This window comes from Mirounga leonina, unplaced genomic scaffold, assembly GCF_011800145.1.
Source record: "Mirounga leonina isolate KUSES-001 unplaced genomic scaffold, KU_Mleo_1.0 Mir_168, whole genome shotgun sequence".
Lineage (NCBI taxonomy): Eukaryota > Metazoa > Chordata > Mammalia > Carnivora > Phocidae > Mirounga > Mirounga leonina.
In genome coordinates, this window is record NW_023270426.1 from 40,337,126 (window position 1) to 40,363,232 (window position 26,107).

Here is a 26,107-nt window from a genome sequence, read left to right on the forward strand (position 1 = left end):
ATTTCTACACACAACATGGGGCTTGAACTTAGAACCCCAAGATCAAGAGTCATGTGCTCTACCAACTTGGCCAACCAGGCATCCCAGCACAGGAAAAACATTTAAGTAAGAGGATTACTGGTTTAGGGCGCCTGGGTGGCTCAGTTGGTTAAGCGACTGCCTTCGGCTCGGGTCATGATCCTGGAGTCCCGGGATTGAGTTCCGCATCGTGCTCCCTGCTCAGTGGGGAGTCTGCTTCTCCCTCTGACCCTCCCCCCTCTCCTGCTCTCTCTTTCTCATTCTCTCTCTCAAATAAATAAATAAAATCTTTAAAAAAAAAAAAAGAAAGATTACTGGTTTAATTTGTAAAGGACAATATTATGTCTTTGACACCTAACTTTATTTCTCAACATGATTTAATTACATAACCAATTCATTGTTTGGTAAGTACTAATTCCATTAAATCGCCATTCAAGGAGGAAAAAAAATACAAAGGCATTTAGTTTTGTGCTTATTTGTTCACCTGAAAGAGATTTGCTCAATTTTATGAAAAAGTTCTTTTTAATTTGATTAGATAATACGCATTTGTGTATTGCCTTTGGACCAACAAGTGCTTAATTTTTATTCTTTTTCTGATTCTTTTTAGAGTTGGTGGTTCCAGGATTTTATTCAGAATGACTTTAGGAAGAGAAGTGATGTCTCCTCTTCAGGCAATGTCTTCCTATACTGTGGCTGGCAGAAATGTTTTAAGATGGGATCTTTCACCAGAGCAAATTAAAACAAGAACTGAGGAGCTCATCGTGCAGACCAAACAGGTGTACGATGCTATTGGAATGCTTGATGTTGAGGAAGTAACTTATGAGAACTGTTTGCAGGCACTGGCAGATGTAGAAGTGAAGTATATAGGTGAGTAGGATGCAGAAATACCTCAATATTTCATTTTGTAGGCCTCATAACCCATCTTATGCATTCTGTTTGGGCAGTCCATTTTCCAATTTTACAAGACATTGATTTTTCCATAATCAATTAATTGCCTAGAATTGAATTAAATAAGATTAAAATGTTTTTATTATGTTGGCAGAGGTGCTACAAAATTTACCTTCTCGATACAACTACTTTCTAGAGACTATTTTGACATAATACATCAAAACTCTTAAGAAGTTCATATCCTAGGGGCGCTTGGGTGGCTCAGTCGTTAAGCGTCTGCCTTCGGGTCAGGTCATGATTCCAGGGTCCTGGGATCGAGCCCCGCATCGGGCTCCCTGCTCGGCCGGGAGCCTGCTTCTCCCTCTCCCACTCCCCCTGCTTGTGTTCCCCTCTCTCGCTGTGTCTCTCTCTGTCAAATAAATAAAATCTTTAAAAAAAAAAAAAAAAAGAAGTTCATATCCTAGCCCTGCAATTCCGCATCTAGGCATTTAATCTAAGGAAATAATCAGATACAGGAAAAATTGTGTATAAATTCATGTTTGAACAGGTACTCTGTCATAGCAAAAGCTTGGAAACAACCCCTGGGTGCCAACCAGTACAAAGGCCAAATAATGATACATTCAGCCTCTGCAACACTATGTAGCCATTAAGATCATGTTAAGGAACAGTATTTAATAACTTTTTTTAAAAATCACAGAGAAGGAAACCAGAAGAAAATACACAGATTTTAATAATAGCTAATTTCTTGAGTATTAGGTTTACAGTTGATTTTTAAAAATTTATTCTCTCTGCTTTTCTCTATTTTCCATATTTCCTACACTTAAAATATATTATCTTTGTAATATAAATATTAGGCCCTTTGAGTTAAAAGGAATGAAGATTCACGTGAGTTGCCCCTAAGGGTTAGGTGTACTTTGGAGTGTAATTATGACTAAGCAACCTTGGCTATGTATCCAGGCTTTGTAAGAACATAGGTTATCTGTAGAATTGGATATCATAAACATTTGTATGTATTCTGGAATTTGGAAGGTTGTCCAGAATCCTGCACAGCCCTAGTGACGTAGTCCTCTCTTTACCCCCATCAGCCCCTCATCACCAAGAGTTCCCTTCCCTATGTCCCACCATAATAGGGACTCTCTTACCTCTTCTGTTTCATTTTCTGCCTCTTACCACCACCTGCTTCACTCTGATTAATAGCCACTAAATCTGGCTAAAAGTCTTGAGTTTAAACTGCTGAATAAAAAAGACCTGGTTGGTCTCATTAGTCAAAGTCAGAGGGATGGATGGGGCGCCTGGGTGGCTCAGTCCGTTGGGTGTCTGCCTTCAGCTCAGGTCATGATCCCAGGGTCCTGGGATCGAGCCCCACATCCGGCTCCCTGCTCAGCGGGAAGCCTGTTTCTCCCTCTCCCACTCTCCCTGCTTATGCTCTCTCTCTCTCTCTCTCTCTGTGTCAAATAAATAAATAAAATCTTAAAAAAAAAAAAAAGTCAGAGGGATGGAATTGGTCCCCATTTGGCAGAGTTTTCCCAGAAGGCAGCTCCATGTGTATCCCCCCCCCGTATGTGGTTTTGTCCTTCGTTCAGAGTGTCAGTTCTTCAGTCACATATGGCCAAGATGGTATGCCGGCCTGGTGACTTATACATTTAACAAATATAGAAATCAGTGGGGAAAAAACAGAATATTTTTAAAAATTATCTTAAATTCTGCTTCTTCCCCAATAATACATCTTTTTTTTTTTTAAAGATTTTATTCATTTATTTGACAGAGAGACAGCAAGAGTGGGAACACAAGCAGGGGGAGTGGGAGAGGGAGAAGCAGGCTCCCCGCCGAGCAGGGAGCCCAATGTGGGGCTCGATCCCAGGACCCCAGGATCATGACCTGAGCCGAAGGCAGATGCTTAATGAGTGAGCCATCCAGGCGCCCCCCCCAATAATACATCTTTTGAATATACTTTTAGTTGTTTGGTATTCTTGCTATCCCATAAGTTTAGCTTTTTGAGTTAATCATAAAAATTTTTGAGTTTAGGAGTAGCTTTTTTTTAAAAGACTAACTTTCTCTTATCAGTATATATTCTCAGAGTTCGATCTGCCTCCTGCAATGGCTGATAAAACCTCATTTGTCTAATGCAATATATGTTAAGAAAAAAAAAAAAGAAGAAGGTAGCGGGAGGGGAAGAATGAAGCGGGGGAAATCGGAGGGGTAGACGAACCATGAGAGACGATGGACTCTGAAAAACAAACTGAGGGTTCTAGAGGGGAGGATGGGTTAGCCTGGTGGTGGGTATTGAGGAGGGCACATTCTGCATGGAGCACTGGGTGTTATGCACAAACAATGAATCATGGAACACTTCATCTAAAACTAATGATGTAATGTATGGGGATTAACATAAGAATAAAAAAAAAAACCTCATTTGTCTAGTGTCAGGTACTGTTTATAGTTTGGCAGTAAGAACGTAAGTCTGGTTCAGGTCTTTGTGGCAAAGTAAGGAAGGATATGGTTTGTTTAAGAATATGTTTCCAATTTTAGGCTCCTGCATTTTGTTGTCCTCATTTTAGTTCTGGAGCAATTTTGATTTTTTTCTTAATATCTTCTTGAGCTAATTTTAAAAAGTAAACAAATTGTAACTATATAGTTAACTCTATCAAACAAGTGCGTATATGAAATTTTAATTCTGTTCCATTCTTTCTTTAATCAAGAGACATAGAAGTGCATATTTTACATGAAATCCTTAAAGAATAATTATTTAACTTGATTTTTAAAACCATATCTTATGAATTTATTCAGATATTTGAGGCAACTTTTTATAGCTTTATTTGTAGCAATGTTTTAAGAGGACTGACATAAGTGAGGTAGCTTGTTTAACTGGACAATTTCTTGGTGTGTTCTACCCTCTACCGTATATCACATGGAAGTTTTACCTCTTTAGAATACCTTCTAAGTACTAAAGATAACAACCCTGTATTCACTGTCACAGCATAGCCGCAACCATCCCTACAAACCATACTCATTTTTTTCCTGTAAGATCGTTATTTTACTGACGTCAGATTTTTGCCCAATTAAAGTCAAAATACAAATGTATGAAAAACCCAAGAAACAATTCTGATACGTGAAAATTAGAGCAGACTGCATTACCACCATCATGTAACAGGAGTAGCCCCAATATTGAGCTGCTTACTGGATGTGTCCACTGAGATTTCTGGGAATCTTCTGTAACTGTATGGAACTTTTTTATGCTTGTATGAATGTTTGCATTTGGGGGAGAGTTTTTGATGTGATTCTCTAAGGAATCTGTAGTAAAGGTTAAGAATTTCTATTCTAAACAAACCCCCTCCCACTAAATTGGTCTGCCTTTTTCTTTTAAAGATTTTATTTATTCGACAGAGAGAGACACAGCGAGAGAGGGAACACAAGCAGGGGGAGTGGGAGAGGGAGAAGCAGGCTCTCCAATGAGCAGGGAGCCCGATGCGGGGCTCGATCCCAGGACCCTGGGATCATGACCTGAGCCGAAGGCAGACACTTAACGACTGAGCCACCCAGGCGCCCCTCGTCTGCCTTTTTCTAAAACATCTCTGTCTCTTCCAGTCCCCACGTTTTTTCTAGTCTCTCCTTCTCCAATCCTCTCCTGAGATCTTCCTCTTACCCTGCCCATACTAAGGTCCAGCCTTCCCCATAAGGCATTACATAGTGCTCCAGTTCTTAGTACTGCTGTGTTTGAGTTACTATCCCATTCATTGACACGTAAGCTGCTCTGTCCTGTATTCTTCTTTATCTTTTCACAAACTATTCCGTACTCCCACATCCCAGACTATAAAATGCATCACTATGAGAACTGTCTTTATCCTTCTGCATTCCCAGTTAATAAATTAAACCCTAAACATACTTTGATAAGTGCTCAGTGTACACCCTTATTGTCCCTAATAATGCCACTGCCACAGCCAAGTCCTGCATTAGATGCTGTTTCTTAATAGCCTTAGGAACCTTTACAGAAAGTATAAAATGAAAAACTTAAATTGAGATAATCATTCATCTAGGTAGGGGGTATTTTTCTTAGTGCTGATTTGATGAGTCCTTATGGTTTTTTCCTCTCTTGACAGTGGAACGAACCATGCTAGACTTTCCCCAGCACGTCTCCTCTGACAAAGATGTACGGGCAGCAAGTACAGAAGCAGACAAAAGACTTTCTCGTTTTGATATTGAGATGAGCATGAGAGAAGATATATTTCTGAGAATTGTACATTTACAGGTAAATGACATTATAAATCCCTTTAAAGATTTATTTATTAGAGAGAGCACACATATGTGCATGCAAAAGGGGGGGTGGGGTCAGAGAGGGAGAGAGAATCTCAAGCAGATTCCCTGCTGAGTGCAGAGCCCTTCATGGGGCTCGATCTCACGATCCTGAGATCATGACCTGAGCCAAAATCAAGAGTCAGAGGCTTAACTGACTGAGCCACCCAGGCACCCTAACATTATAAATCCCTTTAAAAGAAAAATGAAATCTACAGTAAAAAAATAAAAATCTTTGACCAACAGTAAGAAGTATTTGAAAATTTCTGGATTTTGTTTCTAATTACTATATTAATGGGCATAGCGTAGCTTTATATATATATATATTTTTTAGTGTTATATATTGTTATACCACATAGGTTTATGTTGAGTTGCCAGTTATATTCACTTAACACTGAAGACCAAGTGTAAAAAAAGTGTACATCTATAATCTAAGGATTTTTAACCATCATGAATGTAATGGTTCCATGTAAAAACCTCTTAGAATTTTCAAAATGTTGAAAGGTTTATATTAGATCAGGTCAACTGCAAGCAAATGGAATTGTGAGTTGTTTATCTGCAAATAGCATGTGGTTTTGGCCATGATACTGATGAGCTAACTGTTGATGCTACACACCAGTCATTCCTGTACATTTTTCAGGACTCACAGAAATGATGGCTAATGAATGTTTTATGTGGGTCTGCCTTGAATGTTTTGGTCTTTTCATTACCAATGTTCATTTGCTTCCTAGAGTTTCATTATGTCTTTGCTTTGAATTTTTATTTTCATGACACTCAGCAGTTTGCTTGGAAAACAACCATTGTTTTATATTCCTACACTTTTTTTTTAATTTTGCATGTGTCTTTGTGCAAAACCTCAAAAATTTTGTTCTTTTTAGCAAATATGGCAAGAGTTTCAATAAAAAAGCAGTTTTATTTCAGATGTTTTATATGTAACTTACTAAAGAATATGTAATCAAGACTTTATTTAGACGTGTAAAATGTTCATGCTGTCTGTCCTCTCATGTCAAACAGGCACTTTTCCCCCTGTAATTTATATTCATCTCTGTGGTTCATAACTGTTCATCTTTAGCACTATAAAAATAACATAAATTATAATAATTTTATGACTGTTCCTTATTAGTTGCATTGTTTTATTCTTTTGACCCCAGTTATTATTCTATGTGATTCAAATCATGGCCCTTACAGTCTCCTATATTTTTTTAAAGATTTTATTTATTTATTTGTCAGAGAGAGAGCAAGCACAAGCAGTGGGAATGGCAGAGGGAGAAGCAGGCTCCCTGCTGAGCAAGGAGCCCGTTGCAAGACTCGATTCCAGGACCCTTGGATCATGAGCTGAGCCAAAGGCAGGCAATTAACCGATGAGCCACCCAGGCGTCCCTACAGTCTCCTATTTTTTATTTCATCCCCCCAAAATCTAATTTCCTTTCTAGCTCTATATTATATATGTATTTTAGAACTTTTTCCCGGAATTTCTAATTTCCTTTGATCAACTCTCTTTTCATTCTGACTTCTAAGTTTTCATTTGGGACTTTCTAGCCTCAAGAGGTGTTGCAATCTTAATGTTATATGTCCTATCTAATGCTTTTCTCTGATTTTTATGAATATTATCACAATATGGGAGGTTTGTCACTTTAGATTTCTTTGTTACACTTTTAAATTTTGTATACATTGTAGTCTGATCCCATTAAATTGGGAATAAACTGCTGACTGTATAGTATACTAGTGTTCTATGCCAACTAGACGCCAGTGGATTCATCATATTTGTTCATTTGTTTGGGCAGGTTCACTTCAGCGTTTTTTTGTGATAATTTATAGTAGGTGCAGAATTGTTTCCATAGTTTTTCCTTTTTCCCAAAAGAGTAATTAATTATTAACTATACATGTCGTTTGTTGTGTGACCATTTTTAAAAGCTTTTACAATGTCTGTTAAGGCTAGATCAGAATAATAAAAAATAGCTGTTGTGGTTTTTTTAATGCACTAGAGCTTGTTTAGTGAATTTAGTTACCTTCAAACACCTTCCTTGACAAATAGTTGTGTTTATTTAAGCAGTATTTATTTTATTTTACTTTATTTTATTTCTTGTATAGTTAACATACAGTGTTAAATTAGTTTCAGGTATACAATATAGTGATTCAACAATTCTATATATTGCTCAATATTTAGGCAGTATTTTTTAAAATCTGAAACTATCAGTATGAGCTTTCCAGTAGCATTGGACACTTTAACAATGGTAAATCTCATCCCATTCATAATTAAAAGACAAAGTTATGGGCACCTGGGTGGCTCAGTTGGTTAAGCGTCCAACTCTTGATTGTGGCTCAGGTCATCGTCTCAGGGTTGTTAGATCGAGCCTCAAGTCGGGCTCCATGGTGGAGAATCTTCTCTCCCTCTGCCCCTCCCCTCCACTTGCTGTGTGTGTGTGTGTGTGTCTCTCTCTCTCAAAAAATAAATTAATTTAAAAAAAGACAAAGTATGGCGCCTGGCTGGCTCAGTCATTAAGCGTCTGCCTTCAGCTCAGGTCATGGTCCCAGGGTCCTGGGATCGAGCCCCACATCGGGCTCCCTGCTCGGCAGGAAGTCTACTTCTCCCTCTCACACTCCCCCTGCTTGTGTTCCCTCTTTCACTCTGTCTCTCTCTGTCAAATAAATAAATAAATAAATCCTTAAAAAAAAAAAAGACAAACTATAAGTATTCTATTTATTTTTCTCTGTTATGTTCTACGTAAAATATGGCAACCATGATGAAACATGTAAAGCCTTCATTAAGCTGGGTAATAGGATCTTAAGTTTATATGAAGTCAGCAATTTCAGATGTGATCTACTAAAATGAAGGTGCTCTGAATAATACTGAGGTCTCAAGATACCACCAATGTAGACAATAATCTATAAAGGTCTTAATTCAATCTAAAATGTTATTTTAGCTCTCATGTTGTTCTTCACTTAGGATTGATGAATAGAAATATGAAATCACTTTTCATAGTTCTTTATGTAAAATCTGTGCTCAATAAGGCTCCCAGTTGTCTACTGATGTATATAACCTCTTCAAAACTTACTGACTGAAAAGAGCAGCAATCATTTTATTTTCTGTCACAGTTTCTGTGGATCAGGAATTGAGAAAGGAAGCATTTGGGTAGCTCTGGCTTGGGGTCTTGCGTGGGTTGAAGGCAGTGGTGTCTGGAGCTGAAGCATGCAGAAGCCAACCAGATATCTCTCTCTCCATGTCATGTCTGGGCATCTCCACACTGTCTCCTTATGTGCTTTGGGCTTTCTCACAGCATGGCAGCGTCAGAGTAGTAGGACATGTTTCGTGGAGACTCAGGACTCCAGCAAGGGTGTCGCAGCACATTCCACAGAGGCTGCATTGCCTTTTCTAACCATCTCAGAAGTCACATAACATCACTTCAGCCATACTGCATTGATTGACTGCAGTCTGCCCAAATTCAAGGGACGCCACATCTCAGTGTAAGAAGTATCAACTAATTTGCAGTCATGTTTCAGAATCTCCAAAATAAGTCATGTGTTGACTATAGATGGATGAAATTATAATTGAGCCTGAGACTAGTGTACCATAGTCTTCCTACCTCCTTCCTAATGTATGGTTAGTAGTTTACATTGGCACAGCGTTGTAGTTATCTAATTGAACTTTTATACCAATCTTGTGAGGCATCCCTTTTTATAAACGGAAATACTGAAGCTCAGAAATGGTAACTTCCTAGAGCCACAGAGGTAAATGTGTACCTCTTGGTACACTTACTCAAAACGAAAGTGAGGAACAGGTGGTGACAGATCTAAAAGATAGGCCTTCAGTAACTGGTGCTAGGACATGGCTTACCCATGTAGGAAAAGGAAAAATTGGATCTCCTCCTCACAACCAAACTGAGAAACTGCTTCTAGAAGTTTATATAGAAATATATCTTTATGACACCTGAGCAGGGAAGTATTTGTTAACTGTAAAGTGCTAACTGTAAAATGACTGATAAACATGACTAAATTAAAATAAAGAACTTCTGGAGCGCCTGGGTGTCTCAGTTGTTTAAGTGTCCGACTCTTGGCTTTGGCTCATGTCATGATCTCAGAGTCCTGAGATTGAGCCCCTAGTCAGGTTCCCTGCTCATCAGGGAGTTTGCTTAAGGATTCTCTCCCTCTTCCTTTGCCCCTCCCCCCTACGCCCCCCCTTTCTCTCTCTAAAATAAATAAATCTTTCAAAAAAAAATAAAGAACTTCTATTAATAAAGTGAAAAGACACAAATACTGGGGCGCCTGGGTGGCTCAGTTGGTTAAGCATCTACCTTCAGCTCAGGTTGTGATCTCTGGGTCCTGGGATTGAGGCCTGCATGAGGCTCCCTGCTCAGCTGGGAACCTCCTTCTCTCTCTTCCTTTGCCCCTCCCCCTCCTTGTGCACGTGTTCTCTCTCTCTCTCTCAAATAAATAAATGAAATCTTAAAAAAAAAAAGACACTAATACTAAAAATACTGAAATACTTAAATACTAAATTAAGAAATTTGTAAAACGTGAAACCAGCAAGTATTAGTACCTAGGATATATAAAGATCTACTACAATCAATAAAAAAGGCAAACATCCCAAAAGAAAAATGAGCAAATGACATGAAAAGATATTTCAGAAGAAACACAAATGGCAATTTAACATGTCAGCCTCATTAGTAATCAGGGAAGTGCAATTGAAAGTCACAATGAGATACCATTTTTACTCACCAGACTGGCAAGAATAAAGAAGTCTAACAGTGGCCAGTATCTGTGAGTGTGAATCAGTGGGAATGTTTATGCCCTGCTGGTAAAGGTGTAAATTAATTCAAAAATTAGAGTAATAATTAATTTGGAGGAAAAGTTGGATCTCACATTCTCCATATATGGGGGGACAGCATATCCTCTCTGTCCCCCACCTCACTGTTTACCTAGAAATACTTTTGTGTTTGTACACAGGTGAAATTGGACAAATGTTCATAGCAACATTATAATAGTAAAACACTGAAACAACTCAGATTTCCATCAGCAGGAAAATGCACCAATGAATTTTAGTATATTTACATTGGAATATTTTATAGCAGTAAATAAACTACAGCCTCATGCAACAGCAGGGCTGAATCTTAGTAACAATGAAAGAAAAAAGTTGCAGAACACTACATATTGGGATATCATTTTAGCAAGCTCAAAAAGAAACAAAACTAAACAATGTATATGTAAGTGGTAAAACTGGAAAAAATGTTTAGTATAAAAGTCAGGAGAATGGGGGCGCTTGGGTGGCTCAGTCATTAAGTGTCTGCCTTTGGCTCAGGTCATGATCCCAGGGTGCTAGGATTGAGGCCCGCATTAGGCTCCCCGCTCCGCGGGAAGCCTGCTTCTCCCTCTCCTGCTCCCCCTGCTTGTGTTCCCTCTCTGGCTGTCTCTCTCTCAAAAAGTCAGGAGAATGGTTATCTGTTGCACAGGTAAATGCAGCAGTGTTGTTACTATTTTATTTCATAAATTGAAGGGTGGATTTAATTTGTCTTTATAACGTATGTATGTAATTTTATTCATTTGTAGATTAAAAATATTACATGCAAATTTAACATGTTAAACTTAGCCTTAATTCCACCAGAAGAAAAAAAAGAATAAATTAAAACAAGGGGCGCCTGGGTGGCTCAGTTGGTTAAGCATCTGCCTTCGGCTTAGGTCATGATCCCAGGGTCCTGGGATCGAGCCCCACATCAGGCTGTCTGCTCAGCAGGAGCCTGCTTCTCCCTCTCCTTGCTGCTTCCCCTGCTTGTACTCTCTCTCTCTCTCTCTGTCAAATAAATAAATAAAATCTTTAAAAAAAAAAAAAGAAATTAAAACAAGCATTTCCTCATCCCTTTAGCTAAAAACTTGTCCAGGTATCAAAAGCCAACAGTCAGGGCCATAGGTCTTGGCATTTCCCAATCCTGACAGAGGTTTCTTAGTTGTTGGCTAAGAAGCCAGTAGAGGCTTCATAGACCCTCTTTCAAGCCATGTTGGTAAGAAAAATGTGCAGTGTCTCCATGTTAAAACGATCCAGGCGGGTGCCTGGGTGGCTCAGTCGTTAAGTATCTGCCTTCGGCTCAGGTCATGATCCCAGGGTCCTGGGATCGAGCCCCATGTCAACCCCCTCTCCCGCTCCCCCTGCTTGTGTTTCCTCTCTTGCTGTCTCTCTCTCTCTGTCAAATAAATAAATAAAATCTTTTTTAAAAATTAAAAAATAAAACAATCCAGGCATATAATATTTTATTCCAGTGGGTTGCTAACTAATAAGCACAGAAGAGGGATTCTTTAGTGAAGTCGGAATCTCACTGATGCCAGCTGAACCGAGAAATACACATATCTATTGTAATATTGTTTCTATTTTTTTCAGAGCCCTGGGCTTTGGTCAGGCCAATTCATCTTAGCCAATTAATGACTTAAAGTTTTAATGTTACAGTGTAAAACAATAGGTCATGGGATTAAGTAAAGATGCTTTTAAGCACTGTATGGTCTCCTACTCTACCTCAAGGATACTCATCTTTGTTTCTCCAGTATCTGGCATAAGTAGGAACTCAGTGAATGTATGCTGAATGCAACTGAACTGGCCGCAGTTAAAATGTGTCTTCGTGAAGTATGGTTCCCCACTCCCAGTGTCCTCACTGGGCCTCTGGCTCATACCAAAACAGGGGCTCTTGTAGTAGTATGTTGAACATGTCAGCAAGCAGGCCTTTGTGTGGCCCCCCTCTCTGGGAGCACAAACAGCTACCTAAGAATGCCCTTTTCACAATAGTCAGATAGAAACCTAACAGAAAACATAACACTGAAGAGAACAGGAAAGAAAGAAAACTGCAAATATAACTCATTTAATTAAGTTATGCCTCTCTCTTAGCTTTTGCAATAGGATCTGTATTCTACTCTGTTGTTATGTTCTGTTGCTTTAGCATATTCAAAGCTTATGAATCCATTTTTCTAAATGATATTCAAAGAAATATACTGTCTTAATTTTCAGGGTTCTTTTAACAGTGTATTTTCTACTTTGTATACACGATATAGAAAGTCCCCCTGAAATTATTTTTTATTTACATATTTTAGGAACTGGAAATATGAGGGTCTTGCAAAGAAAAGGACACAGTTATGGGATAGATGGTGGGGAGGATTGGAGAGAAATTAAAAAAATCTTCACTTGTTTGTAATGAAATTTTGAAGAATGATAATAAATTAAGGTGTTGTAATGTAGTGGTATAATATATTGGGGAAAGTATCAAAGTAAGAATTTTGCAGAATTTGTTTCTACCCATTTTTACTAATAAATAGCTGAGTGATATTAGGAAGATCCTTTAAACATCATTTTCTTGTCTGTGATATGAGTATACAAGCACATGTGTTAAGTGTGTATCACAAATGCATGCACACGCATTCACACTTTTATATAAAACCTCTTTGTTATAGGAGGAGGTTAGGAAGACACTAAATCTTGTCACCACAGAGACTAAATAAAGAGCCTCTACTGTCGGATAATATAAGTTTGAAAATTACAGAAGAGCACTTTAGGCCTTCCCCTGCCCCTAAAGAGGAGAAACTTCACCCAAAGATGTCTGAGACCTGGTTCCAATTCAAGTGGATTAAATTCTTATTCAGGAAGGAAGGTGCAACTACAGCAGAGCAGTCTAGAAGTATTGGCTGATTCCCTGTTAGAAAATCCTTAAGCAGTGGGGCGCCTGGGTGGCTCAGTTGGTTAAGCGACTGCCTTCGGCTCAGGTCATGATCCTGGAGTCCCGGGATCGAGTCCCGCATCGGGCTCCCTGCTCGGCAGGGAGTCTGCTTCTCCTTCTGACCCTCCTCCCTCTCATGCTCTCTGTCTCTCCTTCTCTCTGTCTCAAATAAATAAATAAAATCTTTAAAAAAAAAGAAAAAGAAAAAGAAAATTCTTAAGCAGTAATTCTGATCTTGCCTGGAGATTATAAGGGAGAATATTCATATGATCAGCTCTGGGACAGGAATGTGCTTTAGAAGCACATTTTAGAAGTGTTTTACTCCTACGAGAGCCCTCCAGAGATTTCTGAGACCTCAGAGTCTGACTGGCAGATGGTGCCTTGTTACAACTGAGTCGGAATTTTAAGTGTCATTTCTGTGGTAAGTCAAATATTTCAGTACAGATAGTCATATTTTAATTAAACCTGATTTGGGGCAGATTTTTCTCAGAACATCCTTCTACCTGTTTATGCTTGTCTTACCTTTTTGGGGCGTCAATAGTTCTTACCTCATCAAGACCATGAGTTTAAGTTTACTGTGCTGAGTATGCTTCTAGGCTTTCTGAAGTAGCAGCCCAAGTACTCACTCCAAGATACAGCAAGTCCAGGCGCTCCTCGTATGTGAGCCCTTCCTGATCGAGTGTAGCATAGGGTGAGAACTCTGCTCACATCAGCTGCTGAGACTTGTCATGAGCCTAAGCTCAGGGCCATTGTGACCAGGTGAACCCAAGAACCCAAGTGCTAGGACACTGCTGTCCAGCACTGTGCCCAGCGTCTGCCTTGGCTCACTGCCCTGCTGGGAAGGCCCTCTGCTCGGGATCTCCGCCTGCATATTTGGGTCCTTCACAACTTACCCAGTTCTCTCTAGGCCCTTCTTATGGGGGATTTTTTTCCTCTGTCCCTGCTACATATAGCTCCTGCTTAGATGCTCCCCAACCTTACAACACCCAGTATTATATCTCCTAGAAACTCCTATTCCTGTGCCCCACACCTCAGGACATACTTCCTGGTGCTGTTAAAACCAGCCTTGATCAACCCAGGTTAATCACTTGCACATGAACACTGTGACTTGAACTGTTAGCCATCCCTAAGGGAGCCAGCCCACAGCCCTGTTATCTCCCTGGCCATTATGGGTTTCTTCCTGTTGCAAGCACCTACTGCTGGGATCCCAGTGTGTGCCAATACCAGTTAGGAAGGGTTCCAACTCCAGTCATGCCAGCATGCTCAGAAGTTCTCCAAGGATATAAACGGAGGTTATTATGGAAAAAGGTATCTAACTATTCTCTGCCTCCACTGAGAATAAACGCAGAGGAAACAGTGAGTAATGTGCACAAAAGTGCTTTAGTACTAGAACATAAAATTTTTTATTGATAGGTAAAGTGAAATACAGATCGTTGTATTAAGTAGTACCCTCAGTTAAAATACAGCTATTTGGGGGGGCCTGGGTGACTCAGTTGGTCAAGCATCTGCCTTCGGCTTAGGTCATGATCTCAGGGTCCTGGGATTAAGCCCCTGTGTAGAGCTCCTTGCTCAGTGGGGAGTCTGCTTCTCCCCCTCCCTACCCTCCCTCTGCCTCTCCCCCCTACTCATGCATGTTCTCTTTCTCTCTCCCCCCCAAATAAATAAATAAAAGCTTAAAAAAAAATAAAATACAGCTATTTGCCCGCTGCAACAAAATGTGAAAAATTACAGAGTTACTGCAGCAAAAGCATTAACACCAACAATCTAAAATGCAGGCTCTAGGTCACCTGGGTGGCTCAGTTGGTTAAGCGACTGCCTTCGGCTCAGGTCATGATCCTGGAGTCCCGGGATCGAGTTCCGCATCGGGCTCCCTGCTCGGCAGGGAGTCTGCTTCTCCCTCTGACCCTCCTCCCTCTCATGCTCTCTGTCTCTCATTCTCTCTGTCTCAAATAAATAAATAAAATCTTTAAAAAATAAATAAATAAATAATAAATAAATAAATAAATAAATAAATAAATAAATAAAATGCAGGCTCTAAAGCTAAACATTATTCTTTCAAAGATGTATCTCGTTGGGAAAATATAAAGCTGAGGGGTGGGTAGCCCAGGTCTTGATGGAGAGAGAGAGAGTGCACCCAATGGTAGGTCTCTAAGGCTCTGGAGACAGATGTCCCTCATTGGCTCTCACCCAAACTGAATCCATTACACCTGCTGAGTCTGTCCGGAGTGCATTTCCTCCCAGGGACATGAACTGGCCAGTCATCCAGATGTGCCATGTATATACTGCCACCTGTTTTGAAGAAACATCTGGTATTTTTATTACCTTGCTATTGCCAGGGGAATTTTCCATTCTCCTCGAGGGCCCTCCATTCTTTTGAGTGATATTGTTTGTGTTGCTGCATACAGGTTCAAATGTTCTGTCCAGCTTTCCTCCTTTTTGTGCAGTGTTGACTCATTTTCCCCAGATACTTGTTCATATGCTGCTTGCTGTAGTCTCTTGATCTCTCTTGCCAAATGACAGTAGAGCATTTTTGAAGTGTTGGAAGCCTTTGGCTGGGGTTTTATCCAGCTGTCCTTGTTTGGTATGTTGGCAAAAGAGTCCCACTCTCCATTTGTGTAAAATTTGCCCGTTATTTCTATTCCGGCCTCTCAAGTGGAACCAGGTTAGCAAATGATGGAAAATTAAATCCAGATGATTTGTGATAAGGAGTATGTTTTTTGAAAAAGACCATGGTCATAGAGAATGCTCAGAATGAGATTATGCAAATGTTTCTTTTATCACACTTTCAAGTGGCACTCTTGATTCTGATGCAAGGGAAGGCAATTCTGGTTAGCTTTTTATTTGTTTAATTTTTCTCTTTTAAATGAGCAAAGCTCACTAAAGCATAAAAGAAATTAGGTCTTCAAAAGAACCTGCCTTGTAATCACCTATGTGCTTCATAACCCAACAGAGATGATGAATAAATTTGCTTTGGTCTCACAGTTTATAATTTACCCGTGCACTATTGTAACAGAAATGGTTGTCACACTCTTTCATTTCAGGAAACATGTGATCTGAGTAAGATAAAACCTGAAGCCAGAAGATACTTGGAAAAGTCCATTAAAATGGGAAAAAGGAATGGGCTCCATCTTCCAGAACAAGTACAAAATGTGAGTTTGTGTTTCTTTTTCTTACTGGGAAAAAAAAGAATAAATAAAATACAACAAAAAACAGGTTGGGAAACAATACATTTGTAATATGGAAAATAATGCATAATACAAATCCATTTACAATGTATTTGGTAGTCAGTGGTTTTAAATTCTACAACTCCTCTTAATCTCATGGTGACTGACAGACAACTGATAATTGTTTTTTTTTTTTTAATCCTTTGCAAATTATATTTGTTTCATGTGTGCTGGGCTTATTTTCCCTGCTCTGTTTTACATTTTCTTATGGCTGGTTCCAGGTCTTAATAGTTGATTTGCACTCTCCACACTCCCTTGGTCACTGGTAATAAAATTTTTATGATGGAGAGTTTTAATATAAGCACTTTGGAATGGAATACCCTATGATTAAAACAGTTGGCCCTTGAACAACCTGGGGGTTGAGGTGGCAACCCCCCTGCACATTCAAAAATCCATATAACTTCGACTCCTCAAGCACTTAACTACCAACAGCCTGCTATTGACCAGAAGCTTTACCCATAACATAGTCGATTAGGATGTGTTTTGTATGTTACATGTTTTAGATACTGTCTTCTTAAAGTAAGCCAGAAAAAAGAAAATGTTGAGAAAATCGTAAGGAAGAAAAAACACATTTATAGTACTGAACTTTATTTATTGAAAAAAAATCTGTATATAAGTTGCCCTGGATGGTTCAAATCCCTGTTGCTCAAGGACCAACTGCATATGCCCTTTAAAAGCAGACAGATTAGCTACTGAAAAGTGCTTCTCAAACTTTTTCTTTTGTCTAATGCTAATCCGGTCTTCCAGTTTCAGAAGTAAATCCAGCTACAGAATTAAATCATTCTTCTTAGACAGGACATATAACCCATGATCTGTTTCCAGGTCATTCTTCTAAACAGTAGAACAGGAAACAAGTGTGAAAGACATCCAAACCAAGTGATGTCAGCATACTACTATGTAGATATAACTGAAGGTACCACTGAGATACAGGTACCTTTCTGTCACGTAAATGCCCTTCGAACACCTTGTATCCTCTTAACCTAGTTAGAGGAGAAATGTGTGACTGATCTCACTTACCTTACCTTTTGGTCTTCCAGGTCAGTCATCATTTCTGTTTGAGGCATTGTATTAGTTGCAATGTATTTACAACTGACAAAACTGTTGACACAGTTTAAACAATAGAAGAGATTTATTTGCTTGTATTAACTAGAAGATCCACCATCCAGAAGGACATAGAGAAGCTTCCCTCAAACCTCCCCTCGTGTCTTAATGGCCCAGATTGGATCATATGCCTAATCCTGAATCCCCCTTCAATCAGGAGAATGCCAGGCCTGGTTTACCTGAACCAGTCAATACTCTAGTGGGGATGGGACTACCTAACTGCTATAGAGTTACCCTGGAACTTCAGATAGGGTCAGATTCCACCCAAACTATAGGGCTAGTGTAGAATGGGGGAAAGGTGGAAGAGAGCTTGGGGTGACAACCGGAGTGTCCAAAAACAGTGCTGCACAGTATGTGTTCAGTCAGCAGACTCCACTTTAGTGCACATCAGAATTACCAGGTCATTCTTCTACACAGTAGAACAGGAAACAAGTGTGAAAGACATCCAAACCAAGTGATGGTTTACAGCAAAGCTGTGAAAGCTTTGAGTACAGGGTCCCACCTCTGAGAGTGTGTTTTAGTTGGCTTGGTGTGGGTCTCAAGAATATTCATTTCTAACAAATTCCCAGGTGATGCTGACACTTTTGGTCAGGGCCATGCTTTGAGAACCATTATGGTTGATGTAAATTTCATTATCTAGCATTTTTAGAAGATGGGACAGGTTAATAAAAATGTTTCGTGTTTTTTCTTGTGGTTTCCTTTTTTGCTTCCTTTGATTTCACACCTAATAGTTTTTATACAAATGTTAAGGCCCATATCACCTTAGTTTACAAAGGTCTATAAAACTAAGACATGAGCTTTTTTCCAAAGCAACCATAGAATTAATTGTCTCAGTTTACTTCAGCACCAAATACTGATTTCTACATTAAAACTTTGAATTGGAAAAGATTGAAAGATGTTAATTATTAACAGGCTACTAGAATCATTTATTCACCCAGCAACTATTTATTGTGTGTATATATTATGTGCCTGAGTCTGCTTTGACTCAACCTCCTAAATTTATTTAGTTTCTTACGAGTTTATGACTAATTTCTTTTTTTTTAAGATTTTATTCATTTTTTTTTAAAGATTTTATTTATTTATTTGATAGAGAGAGAGACAGCGAGAGAGGGAACACAAGCAGCGAGAGTGGGAGAGGGAGAAGCAGGCCTCCCGCTGAGCAGGGAGCCTGATGCGGGGCTCGATCCCAGGACTCTGGGATCATGACCTGAGCCGAAGGCTTAACCAATTGAGCCACCTAGGCGCCCAATTTATGACTAATTTCTAACACATCACTGGGATTGCCTTTTTGTACATGTTGCATATAGATCCTCACAGACACAGCATAGAAGATGGCAGGAAACTATTTTATGAAACACATCATTAAAAAACATACTTCCTGAGGGTTGGGCATAGAAGCCAATCTTCATGTAAAAGTGAAACTTATTTGATGGCATTAAAAATGAAAGTTTTTTTTTATTGTTAATGTTCTATATTTGTATCTTCTGTTCAGGAAATCAAAGCAATGAAGAAAAGAATGAGTGAGCTATGTATTGACTTCAACAAAAACCTCAATGAGGATGATACCTTCCTTGTATTTTCCAAGGCTGAACTTGGTAAAATTCTGGGTTTTTTCTGGTTAAATAATATAATTTAGGAAAATAATGTTACCTCACAGTTTGCCAAATCAAGGTTGAAAGAATTCTTTAAAAAATGATCCAATACCTTCTACAGAACCTATCACCCCTTCTACAGAAAAGATAACCGAACCATGCCTAGATTTTATGCTAATAAAAGTATGTATACTATTTCTAGAGATGCTCCAGAGGAAATTTCATAATATTTCTTGGTAACTTATGCTGGTGTTTAACAGCCTTCAGTGCCTTGAAATTTTTTACCTTATAATATCCCCTACAGTATAACTTAAACTAGTCTCTTCTTAATTTGTTCTGGATCTTTCTTGGCTTAGTTTTGCCTGTTCTCCATCAAAACACCATCTGCACAAGTACACTGAAGCCTGTTCATAATTTGAATTACCATCTCCTAAGCCACCTGTCCTCTAATCACCATCCCCATTCCAGTAGCTTCAAAATGATATTATAAGGGTTGTCATTATTTTACTTGAATTTCAATTACTCCACAGAATTCCTAGAGCTTCTTAAAGGCACCATGCCAATGCTAAATAAACTAATAATGAGTGGAAAAATTGATGTATGAGAAAATGATTTCTTGCAGGTGCTCTTCCTGATGATTTCATTGACAGTTTAGAAAAGACAGATGATGACAAGTATAAAATTACCTTAAAATATCCACACTACTTTCCTGTCATGAAGAAATGTTGTATCCCTGAAACTAGAAGGAAGATGGAAATGGCATTTAATACAAGGTGCAAAGAGGTACTCTGAATGTTTGTCTTTCTTTCGTTTTTGTGGAAGATTTTAAGAAAAGGGTTTGCTTTGTTCACCAGTGTTGAAGTTAGCTCAGAGACCAACATGCCTATTTGAGTATTATGCCTCCTAATTCCTGAAGGCTTTTAGCTTTTCCCTTGCTCACTGGTAGCCCTGGTGTGGCCACAGCCTAAGCTGTTCTAATTAAAATAGAATGGGTTAGGGCGCCTGGGTGGCTCAGTTGGTTAAGCGACTGCCTTCGGCTCAGGTCATGATCCTGGATTCCCCGGATCAAGTCCCACATCGGGCTCCCTGCTCAGCAGGGGGTCTGCTTCTCCCTCTGCCCTCTTCCCTCTCATGCTCTCTGTCTCTCATTCTCTCTCTCTCAAATAAATAAATAAAATCTTTAAAAAAAAAAAAAATAGAATGGGTTAAATAAACTAAAAGTTGTATTCTTTCACCAAGTCAACAGTCCAGGGCTGGTGGAGCACCTCTCTGTCCTTAACAAGTGACTTCCAAGGCCATTCCAGCTGTCACCATTTCCCGGCCTATTTGGAAGAGGGAAAATAAAGGACAGAGACACCCTGGAAATGACATACATCCACTCCATTCACCTCCTATTGACTCAGATTCCATCATCTAGTCGTACCTAGCTGCAGGGGAACCTGGGAAATGTAGTCTTCAGTTGACAGCCATTTGCTCAGCTGAGGGGATTCTATTACCAAAGGGTAAAAAGGAAGAATTAGAAATGCATTCTCAGAGTCAGCTAGACAGCTCCACCACAGTCTGCCTCTCCAGATGACTGTGAGTGCCTTTTTTCCCACACATAGAACCCATTTACCATATGTCAGACCATAACCAGTTACTGCCTTGAGCTCAAAGACCATGACGTCTGGAGCTCTCCCCGCTTGGAGCTTCCTCATGATCTAGCAGTCTAGAGTCCTGCATTGGGCTCCCTGCTCGGCAGGGAGCCTGCTTCTGCCTCTGACCCTCCCCCTTCTCATGTGCTCTCTCTCTCTCATTCTCTCTGTCTCAAATAAATAAAATCTTAAAAAAAAAAAAAAAAAAAAAGCTGTTTCTCTTCAGAAAGGATTAGTGGTTGGCAGAGGCTGGGGCCACTGGGGAATTACTGTTTAATGGTTACCAAGTTTCTGTTTGGGGTGTTGGAAAAGTTTTGGAAACAGATAGTGGTAGTGGTTGCACAACAGTGTGAACTGAACGCAATTAGTGCCATTGAATTATACACTTAAAAATGGCTAAAATGAGAGTTCCGGCAGATGTGGGAAGGAGAGTGGACCCCAGAGAGCTCTGAGCAGCCCCACCCCCATGGCCCAGTAACCATCACACCCAGCAGGAGGTGCAGCTGCCACAGCTGGCTCAGTCCCCATCACTGTCACCACCAGCAGCAAGTGGAGGAAGGTGACCCAGCCCCCGCCCACCCTCTGCTCTTTGGACACCAGGCTCAGCATCCGGGGCAGTAGCCTCCGTGGCGCCCACTGGCAATGACAAAGTCATTACAACAAAGGTTCTGGAAACAGTAAAGTGGTTCCATCAACAGGAATGAGACCGAGGAAGATGTGTTTGTATACCAGACTGCCATAAAGAATAACCCCGGGAAATACCTGCACAGAGTAAGAGAGAGCGAGGCTGGAGTTTGATGTTGGAGGAGGAAAGGGTACGGACCACCACGATTCCGCAGGGGACCTCCAGTTGAAGAAAGTAAGGAAAATTAAGATGAGACCCAACATCAGCAGCCACCTCAAGATCCTTGCCGGTGGAACTTCGGTGACCTACGCAGATGCCCATAAAACCCCAAACCATGAGATTTCACAGAGACAAAACCAGCCAGCCTACAGCTGAGAACTGGTTGGCTTGTAAGCCTGAAAGGGCAGGGCTAAGTAAATGTGGGCTTACCATCACTGACATCATCCGGTTCAGTCATCCAACAAGAAGAGGTAAATAAGAAATTCCAGCAATAAGAAATGAGCAAAAGATTGGAGCTGAAGACCTTAAGTGCTTGCCTTTTGCCCATTGAGCAGATAACCAGAATTTCTAATCTGCATTATCTATGCAGCATGGGGTTTCTATTATTTTTACCTAAAGATGTCCATTTTTGGTAATGATAAACGTGTTTGGGTTTTTTTTGTTTTGTTTTGTTTTTTTAAGCCTGATTGTTTTTTTTTTTCAATATGCCATTAAAGGTTTTTAAATTGTTTCATATCTGGTCGAGTTGAGATTTTTAAGAACCTCATTTTTAATTTGTAATAAAAGTTTACAACTTGATTTTTTTTCAAAAAATCAAATGGCAAACACCTGTTAAAAGGTCTAAATTAATTTTCTAAATGGTTAAAATGGCATTTCTTTTTCTTTTTTTTAAAGATTTTATTTATTTGAGAGCGAGAATGAGAGAGAGAGAGAGAGTACATGAGAGGGGGGAGGATCAGAGGCAGAAGCAGACTCCCTGCCGAGCAGGGAGCCTGATGCGGGACTCGATCCCGGGACTCCAGGATCATGACCTGAGCCGAAGGCAGTCGCTTAACCAACTGAGCCACCCAAGCGCCCTAAAATGGCATTTCTTATGTTATATATGTTTTACCACAATTTTAAAAGAAAGGTTTATTTCTCTTGCAACTAACAGTACAGAGGTGAGTGATCCAAAGCTTGGTATTACGACTTCTTAAGTCTTTGTTGTCATATGCAGTTTGCAGCTCGCAGGACAGGCATCTGTAAAGAGACGACCCAGGAATTTTACTCATCGCCTCTTTGAGAGTCCCTTGTCCCGTTGTAGATCATGTGGCCACAACTAGTTTTGGTTTTTTTTAAGCAATAGGTTTAATTCTATGATTTCCACAAACTATACGTGAAGTTTCTAACCATCACAATTCAGTTGAGAACAGAACGTTAAGTTACAGGCTGTGGGGAGAGAAGGTAGCACCAGTGGTGGTACCTTCCAGTCCGGTTGGTCTAGGGGTGGGGGTGGAAGGAGAAGATCTTGTTTACTCGGATCGATACTAAATTGTATTGAAAACAAAATGGACTAAAAAGCAACTACTCCTCGATGTTGGGGTGGAAATGGGTGGAAAGAATGAGTCCTTCAAAGCAGGAGGGGAGGCAGGTGGGGGAAGGTTCTGTGGCTGTGACCCCAGGTGGTCACTCACGCTGCTCCAGACTGTCCTTGGTGTGTGATCTTCCTTAGAAACATGTCTGTGAATATGGTTTAATTATCGGGGGGGGGGGGTATTTTTCTTTCACCTCAACATTTATTACTTTCTCCAAGAGATAGCTTTTCCTTTTATTGTTAAAAAAAAAATACGGGATGCCTGGGTGGCTCAGTTGGTTAAGCAACTGCCTTCAGCTCAGGTCAGGATCCCAGGGTCCTGGGATCGAGCCCCGCATCGGGCTCCCTGCTCCACGGGAAGCCTGCTTCTCCCTCTCCCACTCCCCCTGCTTGTGTTCCCTCTCTCGCTGTCTATCTCTCTCTCTGTCAATTAAATAAATAAATAAAATCTTTAAAAAAATAAAGCAATATCATTATTTGTGTCCTTAATACATACAAAACAAAGAAAAAGTTTGTAATGATTTGAAACGAATCTCTGAAACATTCATAAGTGTAGAGAGTTCTGTGGCATTAAGTATGTTCACATAGCTCTGCAGCCATCACCACCATTGTCTTCAGACTTTTTATCTTCCCCAGCCGAAACTCTGTACCCATTAAATGCTAACTCCCAACCCTCCTACCCCCCACCGCTGGCATCCACTGTTCTACTTTCTGGCTCTATGAATTTGACTCCTCGAGGAACCTCATGTAAGTTGGAATCATATAGTATTTATTCTTTTATGACTGGCTTATTTTACTTAGCATAATATCTTGTTTTAGCATTTGTCAAAATTTCTTTACCTTTTAAGACTGAATAATATTCCATTATATGTATATACCACATTTTCTTTATCCATTTATCCACTGATGGACATTCGGATGGCATCCACCCCTTGGCTATTATTCACATAATGGTGTAGTGAACACGGGTGTACAAATATCTCTTAGAGTTCCTGCTTCCGCTCTTTGGGACGCATACCAACAAGTGGAATTGCTGGATCAGATGATAATTATGTGTTTAATTTTTTAAGGAATTGCAATACTGTTTTCCACAGGAGCTACACTTTTTACATTCAAATCAGCAGTATACAAAGTTTCCAAATTCTTCACATCCTCATTAACACTTTTTTCTATTGTTTCTATAATAGCCATACTAATGGATGTGAAGTTAAAGTGCAAACTTGTGTTTATATGTATTTATAACTCCCAAAAATAAATTTAAGTATCAATATTTGTTGCAGTCTTATCAATGAAATTAAATGAGGAATCACTGTAGTCCTTAACAATACATTTTCTTTTGTTTTGTTTTTTGTTTTTTAGATTTTATTTATTTATTTGACAGAGAGAGACACAGTGAGAGAGGGAACACAAGCAGAGGGAGTGGGAGAGGGAGAAGCAGGCTCTCCGCTGAGCAGGGAGCCCGATGCGGGGCTCGATCCCAGGACCCTGGGACCATGACTTGAGCCAAAGGCAGACGCTTAACAACTGAGCCACCCAGGCGCCCCTTAATAATACATTTTCACTCTAAGTTTATAATACCTACAATTTTATTAAGACCTCATAGCACTCTCCTGAGGCTTAAAAAGTCAAGGATTTCAGAAATAAAATTGGACCATGAATATTTAAAAAGTCTTTAACACTGAAGTAGAGTCATTTATTAGGAGGTTGAGATGGTTTAAAAATAATTGACAGTTTTACCAACCTAAAAATACATGTAATAACTTCGTTTTAATGCTTTGGATCCAATTAATGATTAATCTTTGTTTTTGTTGTTGTTTATTACTAGGAAAACACCGTAATTCTGCAGCAGCTACTCCCACTACGGGCCAAAGTAGCCAAACTCCTCGGCTATAGCACACATGCTGACTTTGTCCTTGAAATGAACACTGCAAAGCGTACAAGCCATGTAACAGCCTTTCTAGGTGGGGTCTTTTTTTAATCAGTTGTATATTTCCATTTTTCTTCTTCTTTGACTGTTTCACTGTATTTGCCTAAATGCATATGCTCTTGTTACGTATTTGTCCTGCATGATTTGTCACAAATGTAAGATAAACATGTATTTGGCTCTCTATGGGACATAGCAGTTTGGGAGGCAACCCCAGAGTGTGAGGTGAAGGCAACAGCCTGAGAAGCCCTCCAAAGAGAAAGAAGGAAACTTATGGAAGATACAAAGTGATCTAATTCTGATTAGGCCTATAAGAGAGTAGGTGAGTACAGGCAGCCAAGAGGATAACTCAGATGGGAATATGCCAATTTTAAATTAAAATAAATTAGGGAGAATATGAAATAGGCAAAATTAACCACAGTATATAAATTGTGGTATCCATCTAAAAAGTGGAATTGCTGTATCCAAATAGACATTCTTTATAGGAAGGGACTAGTGGTAAACAAAACCCATGGCTGTTAAAGGCATTGAGCAGTTTTTAGTAATAGTGATCACAGGTTGCCTCTGATTTAATTTCTCTGGCTTTTTGAGGAGGCTGTTCTCATTGAAGAATAATGATGGACATGAGATGGTTTCACTATTGTTTTATTTCCTGAATTATAACATTCTGGAGTCAGAGTTCTCTGAGATAAACTTGGGCTTTGTTGATGGTGTGAGAAAGTTGTGGCTTGGTTTAGCTGGTGCTGAAAAAATGGGAGGGCAAAGAGCCACAAAATAAATTACCGGGAAGAGAACAGCAAGGCTGTCATAGTCGAGCCTGCTTTCCTTCCCTCCCTCCTTCCTTCCTCCTGGTTATCTGCATCAAGTACTACAAAGGAGGAAGCACCATGCTAAAACACTGGTATGTGTATGAATGTGCTTGCTCCCAAAAGCAATAAATCACGGACTTTTCCCACTTCCCGCACAGATGATTTAAGCCAGAAATTAAAACCATTGGGTGAGGCAGAGCGAGAGTTTATTTTGAATTTGAAGAAAAAGGAATGTGAAGAGAAAGGTTTTGAATATGATGGGAAAATCAATGCCTGGGACCTACATTACTACATGACTCAGACAGAAGAACTCAAGTACTCCATAGATCAAGAGATCCTCAAGGAATACTTCCCAATTGAAGTGGTCACTGAAGGCTTGCTGAACATCTACCAGGAGCTGTTGGGTCTTTCATTTGAGCAAGTGGCAGATGCTCATGTATGGAATAAAAGTGTGACACTTTACACTGTGAAGGATAAAGCCACAGGAGAAGTTTTGGGACAGTTCTACCTGGACCTCTATCCAAGGTACTGAGAATCACATTGTGGGAAGGGACCTTAGGGATTGGATTCCTACCCAGATTAAGACTCTTGTCTGCCACAGTTCTCATGTATGGTTGGTTCTTAGTGATGGGAGTAAAGATGTGGGCTCTGAAGCCAGAGTATCTGGCTCCGTCACTTACTAGGCCACTTACCTAATGTTCCTGTGCCTCAGTTTCTTTACCTATATTATAGGTTCAATAAAAG

General features: G+C 39.8%; 1 protein-coding gene across 2 annotated transcripts in view; it reads left to right on the plus strand.

Moving 5' to 3' along the window:
• The window catches only part of NLN (neurolysin), a 95,273-nt gene that overhangs the window by 38,137 nt on the left and 31,029 nt on the right, over positions 1–26,107 (plus strand). For both annotated transcript variants that reach the window (XM_035014520.1, XM_035014521.1), the window contains 7 exons: positions 626–885; positions 5,001–5,149; positions 15,923–16,030; positions 18,699–18,801; positions 19,421–19,581; positions 24,456–24,591; positions 25,522–25,888. In XM_035014520.1, coding sequence (XP_034870411.1) covers positions 626–885; positions 5,001–5,149; positions 15,923–16,030; positions 18,699–18,801; positions 19,421–19,581; positions 24,456–24,591; positions 25,522–25,888 — 1,284 coding nt within the window. The remainder of the gene's footprint in view (positions 1–625; positions 886–5,000; positions 5,150–15,922; positions 16,031–18,698; positions 18,802–19,420; positions 19,582–24,455; positions 24,592–25,521; positions 25,889–26,107) is intronic.